This window comes from Micrasema longulum, unplaced genomic scaffold (genome assembly GCF_059751315.1).
Source record: "Micrasema longulum isolate JH-2025_06_02 unplaced genomic scaffold, ASM5975131v1 h1tg000435l, whole genome shotgun sequence".
Lineage (NCBI taxonomy): Eukaryota > Metazoa > Arthropoda > Insecta > Trichoptera > Brachycentridae > Micrasema > Micrasema longulum.
Window position 1 is genome coordinate 541,848 of NW_028277635.1, and position 15,344 is coordinate 557,191.

General features: G+C 32.3%; 1 protein-coding gene across 7 annotated transcripts in view; it reads right to left on the reverse strand.

The window, feature by feature from the left end:
* Positions 1–15,344, reverse strand: part of trol (terribly reduced optic lobes) — a 439,681-nt gene that overhangs the window by 58,121 nt on the left and 366,216 nt on the right. For 5 of the 7 annotated variants that reach the window (XM_088226479.1, XM_088226478.1, XM_088226477.1 and 2 more), the window contains 6 exons: positions 11,479–11,611; positions 8,383–8,495; positions 7,019–7,123; positions 6,377–6,501; positions 4,732–4,849; positions 965–1,246 (listed from right to left, as the gene is read on the reverse strand). In XM_088226479.1, the coding sequence (XP_088082605.1) occupies positions 965–1,246; positions 4,732–4,849; positions 6,377–6,501; positions 7,019–7,123; positions 8,383–8,495; positions 11,479–11,611 (876 nt within the window). Of the gene's footprint in view, positions 1–759; positions 778–964; positions 1,247–4,731; positions 4,850–6,376; positions 6,502–7,018; positions 7,124–8,382; positions 8,496–11,478; positions 11,612–15,344 lie in introns of those variants that run through there. The other 2 variants (XM_088226483.1, XM_088226482.1) reach the window with 1 other exon arrangement.

The following is a 15,344-nucleotide window of genomic DNA, read 5'->3' on the forward strand; positions in this document are numbered from 1 at the left end:
TTATTAAAACGAATATATGTATTTTGATTTACGACATAAAAAATGGAGTAGTATTGTTTATTTCTAATCATTCTCTTGCTGGTTATATAATTTGTTTTTATTTATCCAATACATTAAAATTCTCAATGAATCTAGTTTTCTTTTCATTCCATGCACCACATAATATTATGTAAATAAATATTAATTGAAGAGCATGTTTGGTTCATAAATTATGAAAGCATATAATACAATAGATTATAAAAATATGCAATGGTTTAATATATGAGTATTGCCACATAGTTTTGTACCGTAAATATGTTTTTTTAAACACATCATAGTGTTCCATCCGGACGCTGCATTAATAAATAAATTAATTATTGATTATATCCATTTGACAAAATAAACTGAAATTTTGTTTCTAATGAAATCGTTGCTAAAATGGATATGGTGAAGTTAAACACTGAAAATATTATTTATTGTGAGATTATTTTATTGATTCGAATTTATCATAATCTGTTTAAAAATTATATCTTACAGTACTCAACTCGTAAAATGACAAATATATAAATATCAAATCGACAAATATAATCAATATTGCATATTATACTAGAAATTTATTAAATTAGTATTTTATTCATATTGTCATATATATTATATTGTAGTGGTTCACGTTTTAATTAGATATTATTTAATAAGAATGCATTTCATATTAATGTTACTGTAAATCAGTGTTACGCTTCACTTGGTGAGTCATTTACAGAAAATAGTGTCCGTTCTTACTGGGGCAGTCGAGTTCGTCGCTATTATCATACGGGCAGTCGGCTCGTCCGTTGCACCTGAGTGAAGTTAGAATACAGGGCCCATTTTCACACCTCCATTCATCGTGGCGACATCTGTCCTCTTGATTTGTGCATAAATAAAATATGAACAAACAGAATCATTTAAATAAATATCTAGAAGTAGAAGTCATTCGCGTAAAAGATACCTAGTGGATTCCAGGGAGTCGTGACTGGCGAATGGGTCGCCATAGGGGACGACGTCGACGTGTACGGGGTGTACTGGGGGGGAGTGTACGCGGGCGGGGTGTATGGCGGCCGGGTATACGAAGGGCGAGTGTATGGGGCTCGGGTTGTCGGAGCTTCTGTGGCAGGCCTGCAAGAGGGCAGTTGCTCGTCTGAGCCATCCGGACAGTCCGACACTCCATTACACAGCGCTGAACTCACCACACAGTCGCCTGTTGCGCATTGCCACTCCGATGGGTCACAACCTTTAAAAACCACAAACTAATTTATGAAACAATTCAAAAATGATATCATCTTTCACAAAAACGCTACGCCCTTCATTGGTAAATATTTATATTCAGATCATTAAATTTTTGGCTAAGGCTGGACAGACATATTATCATATTCATTTTAGAATACTTTCTAACACTTTAGGCGACAAACTAAGATAAAAATACAAATAAAATCAGTCAAGAAATGCAGCACCTTGAATGATTTGAGCATCAATTGTTCCTTTCAAACGAATGGTGTCGCAGCCTAAGGGTTAATCAAATATATTTTGATTTAAGTTAAACTCTAAAGATTTTACAGAGCTACAAGTATTAGAAGAACTATGAAAGCGTACACTGCTCATGGAAATAATTTCCTAAAAAATGTTTATAAATAGCAACTCATATAAAAATACTTTTCAATTCATTTTTGGAAAAATGAGATTTGATTTTATATCTAAATATAATATATTATGATAAAATTAGGGAAAAAATGTAGTTGGATGATTGTATTTTAATTGCATTAGAATATAACGAGAATTGAAGAAATACAGTTATTTCTTTTACTGCACTTTGCTTCCGCCGTTTTCCTGTTGATAGCTTTAGCGGTAAGTAGTGGTCGAAATAATATGGATCATACACATCATGCAATAAACTTGGACATGTGTCAACATATCCTCATAGAAACATTAGTTAATTTGTGTCTGCATCATAAAGTTATTCTCAAATAAAAATATCGATTTCCGAGCCAAATTCTCGCCATTTGGGGGAGGTTTTTATTTTCTGCATCAATATGAAGAAATCTACGGCTGAAGCTCACCGAATGCTTATGGTGAGGTCGTTATTAGTGAAAGACCGTGCTTTGAGTGGTTTCAACGCTTCAAGAATGGTGGTTTTCACTTCGAAGAACGCCATAGCGGTGGAAGAGAGGAGATTTTCGAAGATGCCGAATTAGAGGCATTACTTGATGTAGACTCGTGTCAAAGTCAAGAAAAATTGGCACGATCATTGGGAGTACCTCGACAAGCAATTTCAAAATACCTGAAAACCGTGGAAGGAATGATTCAGATCAGAACTGGAAGATGGATGATGGAAGGGATGTCTGCATTGCATTGTGACTAAAGACAAAAATGAGTCCATTACGATAACCCCAAGGGTGGAAAATCATGGGCAATTCCCGGTCATGTCTCTACGTCGACAGCCAAACCGGATATTCACGGCTCTAAGGTCATGCTGTGTATTTAGTGAGAGCAGCTCGCCGTAGTGTATTATGAGCTGTTAAAACCGAGTGAAACAATCGCAGGCGATTGTTGTCGAACGTAATTGATGCATTTAAACCGAGCATTGAAAGACAAACGGCCACAACACAACGACAGATTTGATAAAGTGATTTTACAGCATCACGATGCTCCTCCCCATGATGCGAAAGTGGTCAAGACATGCTTGAAAACTTTGAAATGGTAAGTCCTACCCCAACTTCTGTATTCTCCAGATGTCGCTCCGTCTGACTATTGCTGGTTTCGATCAATGGCGCACGGCCTAGCTGACCAGCACTTCCGGTCTTATGGAGAAGTACAAAAATTTGTTCAATTCGTGGATCGCTTCAAAAGATGACCAGTTTTTTCAACACGGGATTCGTACACTGCCCGAAAGATAGGTGAAAGTGGTGGCCAGCAATGGAAAATACTTTAAATCATAAATGTATAACCAGTTTTTTTACAATAAGGCCTAAAAGTTCAGAAAAAAAACGGCGGAAGCAAAGTTTTTAGGTTAATATTTAAATAAAAATAGCATTATTTTAGTTTTAAAAGTAACCGAATGAATTATTTAGATTACTGATGAGATTATATAATATATTTGAAAAATCGACACATTTGTTTCGAATAATTTGTATTTAATAATTATTTGAATGCATTCATTTGTCACAGTAATGAAACATAATTTGACCAGTTTATCTTGGGAGTTAATTAATTCTACAAATCGCATTCATCGTGATTATAGTGCATTTATAAACAAATGCATACAAGATGAAGTCTATTGTAAAGTTATTGTATATGCATAGAATAAAAATAAAAACATTCACAATGAAATAATCATTCAAAACTTGAAGGATAAAATAAATTATAAACAAATTATATAAAATGAAATATCATCCAAGACATATCAATTGGAGTTCTATATATCTTGTATTAATGTTTTTTATGAATGGACGGAATTTCTTCATGGATGGGTATGTAATAATAATCATTCACTAAACAAACTAATGTAATAATTGGAATTATGTAATTATTTTAACTACTGGGGTAGTCAAAATTCTGAAATAAATAAATTTAGGTTGTTCATTTTTTTCAGGTTTAATTAATGTATTATTTTTTTATTGAATTATTTTGAACAAAAATATGCATTACCTAATAAAAAATCAAAAGTGGTATTCCAGTAACGTGCTTAACATTAAGAATTTTTTTATCGATTCATGCTAAAACTATTTGATTGAATGCATATTATAATAACTATCAATTATAATACCAGGCTATTGTTTTTAATTTTTAAAATATTGTTTTAATTCAATTATTTTAATGTAAATATCTTTCAAATGAATAAAAACATTATTATTCTTCTAAAATATGTATTTCTACTAAAAACTATATCTAGATGTAAAAAATATGCACATTTGAAATAAACAGAGATGCATCTTTAAAACGTCTTAAGGGAAATGGGGTCATGCTTCTGCGATCGAAATTATCTGTAAATGAAACGAAATAAGAATATTTGGTCATGCATTCTGTGGCCTGTACCGGAGTGAAAACAATTTTGTTCGTCGGAAAAATCACGGCAATCGTAAACATTGTCACATCGCTGAACATGTGGCACACACCCTCCCGTGTCGCAAGCAAACTGGGATTCTGCACACTGCTCCTCGTCTGTCCGCACTCCTAGAGCGACAGACACAGAAGTATATTCTTACCACTATCATAAAATCAGAAAAGGGACGCCTGTAACGTGATATCATTGCATTCTCTTTGATGAAATATTATAATGATCCAACAATGTGCATCATCATGATAAAATATGAAATAAATAAACTCATTTGCTTCTTTAGATCAAACTCTAGATTCACTCGGGAAAATCGACTCGCATGTGGTCCCACAAAACAAAGTGCATATTTATTTGAAATTATATTTTAAAATACTTTCACTGCTGGATGTTCACATTATAGAGTTTATACTATGATGTTTAGGGCACAAAGCTTATGCTCTGCCGGGACGTACATTTAGACATAATTTTATATTTTCTCAAACTAGAAAAGCTATTACAATTTGAACTATCGATTTTATTAAATTACCTGTCGGTGTTAAATTTGTAAAATAGGCAGTCTTTTTATCACATTTATAAATGTAGAATTTCTTTTCAAGGGATTAATACAGAAATTAGTGTTAGTATTTTGGATGTACCAACCAAATAATTAAAAAAGTAATACTGACCACATTCTTGCTCATCACTTCCATCTGCACACTCAGCTACGCTATTGCAGACTAGCGAATAGTCGATACAAGAGTGATCAGCACACTCATATTCACCCCTGGAGCAACCGTATGGCCTCTGCAAAGTAAAATGAAAGGTTTTGGTTAGGCGTTTTCTAAAATGTATCATATCTTAATGGCAATTTTAATTTTGTCTGCAGTTGCTCTGTAGCTACAGTGGAAAGCTGGGGGTCAGTGATAAGGTCCTGACGCAGGGCTGGAGCCAAGGGTACGCCAGGGCCCTGGAAGATTTTAAGCCTGCTCTAGTTGCTAACCTGAACTTGCTCTTTAGCAAAGTATTCTCAACAAATATCATTATTGTAAAAATTTCCTCTGATCAGGGATGAAAATAATCTAATGAATTTACTAATGGAAAGTTGTAGAAGATATTCAATTTTTGGTTGTTAATAATGTCAGTACTATCATATTCGCAGTATGTATGATATTAAAGAACAGCATGAAAATGGTTTATTTGTCACGCTTTTTGAATATACAAGTATGTAGGAACATTGCTTAAAAATTAATCAAATTTGCAGAATACTTTAAATACAAAGCTAATGCTACATATTTTTTATCTCTGGAAATACAAAATAATTTTATTGACTTACAGTGGAAATGGTCTCTCAGAGCATTTTTAAATAAATCGGTAATGTCGATGTACCGTGGTTTAATATTTTACAGGATAATACACTCAATAAAAAAAAATCGTGAAAACACGGTGTATAAAATGTGGAAAATTTAATTATTTGAGCCTGCTCTGATTACAAAGTCCAGCTACGGCCCCTTCCTGGGGTCACTGGGACCCAAGTAGATATATTGTGACGGAAATTACGGTGGTCTGCCACCGGGTTAAAAATGTAATGATGTACCATTAAAATTTTAACCCAGGAGATACTCACCAGGAAAAAATATAATAAAAATAAATTTTCAATTTACTTATTATTTTCCATTTTTGTAACAAATAATTCTATAAATAAAATTACCAGAATAAAGATATGAGAGAAAACCCATCTAAGCAAAAATAAGAGTATTCAAAAAAGATTTAATAAAAAAAACATAGTTTAATTATGAAAATCACTTGATCAAAATCAAAATTCTGAAATCGATTTTATTTATTAAATAAATTTACAGAATAAAATCTATACAAAAGGAAATAGTAAAGCTTATTAAAATATTCCATTTTAATATTTACTCCTCACCTTTACTTTAGTGACAGAAAATGGGAAACAAGTTGTGGTAGAGCGGGGTTCGAACCTTGGATCTTGAGCCTGCGACACTGACACAGGACCATTTTATCCAATGTCCGCTCCCTAGTTGGAGCATATGGTGCCCATAAATAGCCTCCAGGTTAATTTGTCGGCTGTCTCCTTCTCTGTACCCTAACACAATAGGACCACGTCTTGTAGTTTACACACAAACGGCTATCAAACTGTCTGCAATGGACGTCCAGGACTAGATATCCGGATGCCAAGTAAAATAAGCAAACGTAGTTAAGGCCCTTGGGGAGAATTTGCAGTATGTGGCTCATTGAACCAAATCGCCCACACTTGATGACAATTGTAGCCGGAAGAATAAACAAATTCAATGATAAATAACTTAAACGAACCGATTCGCAAGCCGCTTCATCAGCTCCGTCTTGACAATCTTGTTTTCCATCGCAGATAAAAGCAGGGTCCAAGCACTTTCCGTCACACCAAACACTGTCAGACCCACACCTTGCACTGTCAGATTCTGTTAATGAAATTAAAAGAATGTAAATACAACAGTACAAATTATTAATAATATTTTGACTAATTATAGCCCACTTTTTGTGAAAAGTAATATCAAGAGCACATAGCATTTTTTACATATTGATTATGACTTATTTGCCATATTAAACAAATTTATTATGAAAGAATAAGCATTTTATTATGTTACTATTTTCAGTCTTAAAAAAAATTATACTCTTAATTTTTTTTTGCACCACAACAGGCCAGGAGGCCCAACTACAGTGGTGAATTACATCACAGAAGACCCAGGCTTGAGAAAAAACATTTTTTTGTGTCCTCTCCGGGAATTGAATCCGGAACCTTCCGTGTGTGTGTCATAATATTTTGAGTATGTCTAATCTGTCTTTATTTAGAGAAAAATCTTTATTTTTTCTAATTGAAGTCAATCATTATTTTTTAATTCTGATTTCTGAAGTATTTAAAGATTGTTTAAAAGACACCTTATATTATATAAATAATATTAGTATTTAAAAAATTACCACAGCCAATCTCGTCCGAGCCATCAGAACAATCGTCCACACTGTCACAACGGAATTCTCCAGAAATGCATTTTTCAGGGCATCTAAATTCATTTGGCCTGCAACCTGAAAAACGTAAGGCAGTTTAATAATGATTTCATAATACTTGTATAAATAGAGCACACGAGTGCCGCAATTTTCACAAATGTATTTCTTTACATAAATAAAGATTCTATATACAGCCCTTTCATGTAAAGCTAATTCACTACATCACCAAAAAGTAGCAGAAAACCGATTTTGAGAACAAACGAAGGTGTTATTTTATTAATAATTGTACCGGGGTGCTGTTTTGAACCACTCTAACGGAATGAGAAAACAGTTTTTCTCGTGTATTTTGTATGTAAATACACGAGATAATACGGTCCCGAGAGTGTTTGGAAAACCAGCCCTGGTGTTGAAAACTTTAACCTCAGATATCTTTGATCTTTGTTTCAATCACATAACACCTTTATCCACTCATGTCTTCAATTATGTGTTTTATTTTTTATGGGAAAATCAAAAAAAATACTAATGTAAAACAAAAGGTATTGGAATAATATTATAAATCTTCACCATCATCCCAGCGTATCAAATATATATTTTACATTGAACTTGCTGGGAATTGATTCCATGAGCTCAAGCATAAGTAAACATATTTTTTTTTACTGTACAAGATGTCCAGTGGCAGATTTTAAACTTTTAAAAATTATAGCAAAATAAATATACAAGTTACTTTATTTAAACACCTCTTAGTTTTATTTTAAGTACATGAATACGGGTTGTATTTTTAAAAGTTAAATATACATTTTGAATGTTTAATATTAGCAAATTACAACAGGGATGGAGAATACCTTAAATAAGGGAATATGGAAGTCTAGGCACTTACAGGGCTTATGACCTGTCATTGGCTGGTTTGAGTGGCCACTTTACACACTGTGTAACATTCACCATTTTGCCTATGTTTGAACATCCATATTTCTTCAATTCTTCCATTTGTTGATTTTAGTGAAGTTAAAGAGCTGAAACCTTTATTGTTGTGAAGAGATTCATCTGACTGAATTATTTTACATACTAGGCAACGCCTGAAAAGGATTTTTCAATTTTTAACTTCTTCTTGGACCAGTTGGTTCTTAATGACTCCCGAGGGGGTGAAATCCAGTCTTTTGTCTACGAACATTTGGACAAACTCAAATATTGTAGTTTAATATTAGATTGTATAATTGTGAGGATAAATGTATTTAAAGCTAAAATGATGCCTTCAGAGACAATGTACTCGTATGTTACCCATTTGGGATTCTCAGACATATCTTTTTGTTGGTAGCAATAATACAAAAATATTTTTTTACCAGTAGTTGGTGAGACAGTAACGAATGGGCAATTTTCTTCATCGCTTGAATCGACGCAGTCGGAAATACTATCACACTTCCTGTCCGCAGGAATGCAAGTACCACTTTCGCATCTAAATAAAAACACATTAATTAATTTTCATTGATTTAAATGCGCCAACAAGCCACATGTTTTAATGTGGGCATAATGAAATATTTCTGGAATAAAACGCACAAATATTAGCATGCTCTGTATATTATAATGTCGTAAAACATAATATGTTATTTAAAAATACATAAGTGTTCATTCAGCAAAATATTTACATATGTTATTAATGAGCATATCGTCAACGCAACCATAAAATATGTCATAAGCTACGAATTCCCAATTTTACAGGAGAGCGAAAAAAAATATTACATCATGAACACAATTCTTAATATCCGTTTAAAAAAAAGTGCCACTATCTCGGTGTTAATAACAAATTAAACATATTTCATTTTAGACACACATTAAATGATTTTGTGGCTTATGATGTTCCGCTTCATTAAAATCTAAGACATCAGTTAATCAGAACAACAATCTTTGTTTGTAAAACTATGGGTGACTCACTAATACAGCTAAAAAATAAAATAAGATTAATTTTGTACATGTGGTTGGATTATGGACATATAATGGTTGCATGGACGATATGATATATCAAACTAGTGTACAAATTCAATTTAATATTTTCTATATTCTTGTAAAATTGTTTGAGGATTTAACTTTTGTGAATTAAATAGCATAAATTTAACATTAATTTGTTATATTATATAAAACAAATTAATGATGGTGGACGGTATTTTTTTACATTGCTTATGTACAAATCATATTCAAAACAAAGTGATAATTTTTGTTTGTTTAAATTGTAATATTATAAAAACACCACATTTGTTAAAAAGAGAAAGAAAATATAGGCATATGGGTATTTTAGAAAGTCTGTCATATTTCCAAACGAGGATAATGTGATACAAAAGGAGCAGGGATAATGATTATGATAAAATTATAAATAAATTTATCAATGAAACTTCTTGGTTTAGTTTTACTTTTTATTATTTTCACCAACGACCGCTTTTGCCTTAATAGGCATCTTCAAGACTGGTGAATTGTTTACAACATTTACAGTTTTTATACTATTCTTAACATATTTTGGAGATAAGATCAAATAATTATTTTAACTTATCTTATCTCCAAAATATGTTAAGAATATTTCATTTAAATTATTTATTGACAATTCTTGATGAAATTCCATTGTAATGAGTCTGAAGATCCCCATTAGAGGGTAAAAGCGCTAATTGGTCAAAATAAATAAGTGGAAGTGTACCAAGTATTTTTTAAATTAATAACTTACATGTAAATATAAGTTATTACATCATGTTAAAAATAGTATAAAAACTGTAAATGTTTTAAACAATGCACCAGTCTTGAAGATGCTTACTTAGGCGAAAGCGCTCGTTGGTCAAAATAATAAAAATTAAAACTAAACCAAGAAATTTCATTGATAAATTCATTTATAATTTTATCATAATCATTCATTATGGAGTTTTATCAATATCAACAAAAAACATCAATATTAAACAGGGATAACCTTTGGAATATCGCTAGGAGAGATGAAATAGGCTGACAATAAAATAGTTGTTGGAGGAGATTAGAAATTAGGGATACATAATACAGTATACATATAAATCGTGGTCGCTGCATTGAATATTCTCTTCAAATTTCCTAAACAAAGGAAATTGTAATGAAGAGTGCATTTTTTATGGATAATGAATTGAGGAAGATTGGGAATAAAGAGGTAAAGATATATTTCGCATATTAAATCTATATTTTTATTTGCTTTAGATAGCTCAAAAAATATCATAAGTAACTGTGGAGTGCATTGTGTATTTAAGCAGGTTCCCTCTCTTATCACTGTGTAACACATGTGAGCAAAATTGTTTCCCAAGAATGAGAAAATCTGGAAAAGCATTCGAAATCAGATCGCTCATGTGAAACTTTGTATAGGACAGGGAACCTTTACAATTTAATTTTTATGCTGCAAAACTTTCAAAGCGCGTTTAAAAATTAAAACTTCACACTGAAATGAAGATAAGATTGTTGTAATAATGTTATATCATGATAGAAATTAGGTATTTCTTGAAAATAATGTAGCGGGTTGGCAAAATGAATTCAAGATAGAGAGATATTCTGGACAGGAAGAAAAACAATTAAAAACAAACAGACAAGTTCGATTTTAAAGTCTTGGCATGAATTAACTACTCGAAGAGATCACTTTAAACAGACATTTACCATTCCGCTCATCAATGATAATCCACATCTGCTTAATTTTATTTTTTCAAATGTATCCTCCTGTTCATATAATCTGCCTTGTGCTATAGGAGTAAGCATATGGCTTAGGGTTATTATAATATTTATCTCTGATATATATCACAATATATGTCATGAAATTTATTACTGATATTTATGTCATTGTCGTGTCCGTGCCTTAATTTATTGAGATTAAGTCAAGATAAAGTCACATTAGTTGCGTGTTTTGGACCGAAAGGAGGCTTCACCTGTGGCAGGGGATAGTTAAATAAATATCATTATATTTTCGAACCCTGGGTATTATACATCAGGTCCTTGAAATGTAGCATAAGACTGATTCTCTTCGTGTAATGATACAGGGTACTGTATTATTCCATACGTGTAAAAATCTTATGTGATCAAATTTCTAAGACCATGTATGAATTTTTTTAAAGTAATTATATTTACTTTAAAAAATCAACAAATGAAAGAATTTAAGAAATATGAATGTTCAAACACGGGCAGAACGGTGAAGATGAATATTCATATGTAAAGCACCTGCCAATGACAGGTCATCATTTCTATCTTGATGCCTAGACTTTCATAATCCGTTCCTAAAAAAGTTTTCTGTCAATACTGAAACATTTATAGATTACAATAATATAAGTTTTGTTTTAACTTTTTCCATAGTTTCTTTTGTAAACTAAATGTCCCTCTATCTTGATAAATAAACGTTCGATTCGCAAATCTGGTAGGTGTGTGCAAAAATTTGGACATACTCAAAATATTGTTACCTGAATTCGTTCTCTTTGCAAGGTCCGCAGTCGCGCTCATCAGCCTCGTCATTACAGTCGGCTACCTGATCGCAGCGCTTAGAGTTGTCAACGCATGTGCCATCACCGCATCGGATGTCGCATTGACCCCGCACTGCAATACACCAAGACAGTTCATAGGTCAGTTAGGCAATGCTTTGAGTCAGCCCACGAGATGTCGAGTATTTAACACCTGACATCTGGTGGTCAGTGGTCACACTGCGACATCCAAGCGGCGAATACTTTTGTAAGGAAGTTTAGTGTTTCAAGAACTAATTAATAAGCAAAATAATACATGTTTTTTGATTTTCGCGCTATTTATATTTATTTATCCACGGACTTACTTCGTTTAAAAAAATGGCAAACACAAATCTTGACGCTACTTAGATTTTTTTAACGATGTTGTAGCTTTTCAAAATTCCTGCATTCATTTTATTTATTTGATATAGTGATATATATAATAGTGACGTACGATTGTATAATATCAAAAATGCGTAAAAAATTTTATGATTTTTTCGTACATTTTAGAAATATCAAACCCGTAGTCGTAGTATAATTAATTAATTCTTTGTTTTATGTCATAGAAAATACAGTGGAACCTCTATATTCGTCATAAATCTGTTCCTAAGGTGGTATTTTGGATCTTCTCTACCGTGTATAAAATTGCTTCAAAAACGTAAAAAACGAATACGGTTTGGTCAATTCAACCTAATTAAGTGTTTTGGGTAATGCTTAGGGTCGCAATAATGGTCTAAATGAACATATTCATATTTAGTTGCACGTGTTCGTATTTGTTTGACCAGCGTGACTATTATATGAATCACCAGCGTGACTATTATATGAATCAAATAAATAAAAAAATATCTTCGAATAAATCACTCTCTACGGGGTAGAGAAAATCCAGAATTCCACCCCAGAGGAGTCGAAACAATATCATGACGAATACGAAATGATTTTTCACGTCTCCTAAAAATAGTACAATTTTTTTTTTAAAATAACTGTACCAAATCTTAGAGTAATCACACGCCACTGGCTAGGGTCGCCCATACGCAGAAAAACAATTCTAAGATAGGTAGAGAAAATCCAGAATTCCACCCCAGAGGAGTCGAAACAATATCATGACGAATACGAAATGATTTTTCACGTCTCCTAAAAATGGTACAATTTTTTTTTTTAAATAACTGTACTAAATCTTAGAGTAATCACACACCACTGGCTAGGGTCGCCCATACGCAGAAAAACAATTCTAAGATAGATTACGACAGATTACGGCGATACAACGGGCCGTTTGTTTTTGTGTCGGTAATTGCAAGCGCAAACTGAAACCGCCCGTTACACGTTTGTTGTTAAACTAAAACTAAAACAAAATTTTATAATGAAAAAAATCTAGGGAAAATTTCATACATCCCCTTCCCCTCACCACCCCGCCCCAAGGACAAAGAATTTACCGATTTATTTTTCTGTATCTACCGATTTTCGCATGCTGGAGATTGGTAACGGTGGTGCCAGTGGCGAGTGATGACGAATACAAAAAATACGAATATGACGAATATCGAATATTGCGAGTATGGGGACTTGACGAATATAAAGGTTCCGCTGTATTAATTAACCAACATTCATTAATAACTTATGCTACTCGCAGCACTAAACTTCTTGGTCATAACAACCGTCAATTGTAGCGACTTTGCCAGTAGGGCTTGTAAGAGTGCAATGTAAACGTTAATGAATAAGTAACAAAATTACATTACCTAGAAGTAGGTTTTTTTTTTTTGCTTTAAATATAAATCACCACAACAATAAAGTCGATACATTTATTGCTTAGTGTATTTTTATAAGCGCAGCATTAGGCATATCCATAGTTGATCGAATGCCAAGGATTTAACGCACTGAAAAAATGCATAATATGGCTTTCCATCTACCTTTAGTTTAAAATAAACTTTTGTCCAATGTGAATTTCTATGCAATTCTGTCACATTAAAATTTAATGTCAACAAACTTTTTTCAATTGTATTCATCCGTTTATTCAGTCAAAACTAAAGGTTTGTAGAATGCCTGTCAGTAAATTAAAAATCGCATGTGACTCGCAAATTATAATAATACATATTATAATTTAATATATTTTAATCTTAAAATGTGTCGTTGCGTATTTATGACGTAGACATTTATAAAAAATATTCAATAGTTTTTCAACCTGAATTTATAAATAGTTTTTTTTTGCATCTCAAGCAGTGCACTCGAATGTACCACCTACATTTGACATGAATATGTTTTTAATGATTTTTTATAGTTTTCAGAATTAAGTTTATTTGATGACTCGACAAAGGAAAAGTTATGTTCTGAAATCGGTCGGCATATTATTTAAACAAATAAATAATACTAATTTTCATAATAAGAAATACACCAAACTTTTATTTTGTAAAAATGTAAAATACAGTAATGATCATATTATACTCGTACATGCCAGAAAACTATATAAATGTTGGTGAGAAATCTGAGCAGAATTCAGAGAAAGAAATATTTTAGCTAATTTTGGAAATTATAATTTCACGTTGGGTAATTTTCTGACATGCACGATAAGTCATACGTGCACACGATTTATAAAAGCAGTACATTGTACGAATGCGATTCTAAATAGAATAAATAATTAATTCTGAAATCAGAAAGTACATGGATCCTTACTGATTTTCAAACAATATAAAGGCGGCCTTCATTTGATGTTTTACATAGAATACGCTTACGCTTAGAATCTAAGTGTAAAATGTAATCAAAATTTTCATTTTCTAAAATATGTCATTCCTATCCAGGGTTTTAACCAATGTGTGTACAATTACACTACTTAATATTTCTGAGACTAATAATAGTATAATACAACTCTATAGTCTATATGCGAGAAGTAAATTAAGGGTAACTCCAAATATTATGCAATTGAGGTATTACTAGGTCCTCTATCACGTGGTTAATAGAACAGAATAGAACAAGGATAGTTTATTTATTTTTTATTGTAACTCTACACCCAATTAGAGGTTAAGGATATAATGAAAACATGCAATACTCCCAAAGGTTTTTGAAATGTGAAAAAAAATTAACTTCAAAGCCTCTCATAAAAAAATGCCAGATGTTTAAAGTATGAAAAATCACTTATTTGTCTCATGAAAAGTTGTGTTTTGGAGATACTGTAGTTTACCTGTCGCATACAGAACTTTAAGTCCCCTTTCGTCCTCGGGTGCTATTATGGATCTGATCGCGGGGGTAGAGACAAGATTTTTTAGGGATTTTTATGTTTTGCATGCGAAAACACTTTGCTTCGTATATGGCAACATTAATGATTAAACGTCAAATGATGCATGAAAATGTTTTAAAAACGCAAAAAAAACTAATACGGTATGGTCAATGTAATATAATGAAGTGTTTCGGGTAATGATTAAGGTCGCAATAATGTTCAAAATGAAAATCATCGTGTTCGATTTCACGTGTTTGTATTTATTTGACGTTTAATCATCAGTGTGGCCATATATATATATATAGTTGGATAATTTATATAGCGCCATTTTTGTGAAAATCACCTCAAGGGCGCCATATATGAAGCAAAGTGGATTCGCATGCAAAAAAATAAAATCCCCAATTTGATTACTCTCTAGAGGGTAGAGAAAATTCAGAATAGCGCCCAGAGTAATCTGTCATACAAATAGTCTGTGATTAGGTGTTCAGAATCAAAGTTAAATATTTTAATGCGTTTTATGAAAAATCGCAATGTCGATTAGTTTTCTAGAAGCTTCTTGTTTAATTTTTGCGTATGAAATTATTTTTTCTCGGTGAGAAATAGTTATGATTTTTAGTATACAAGAGGT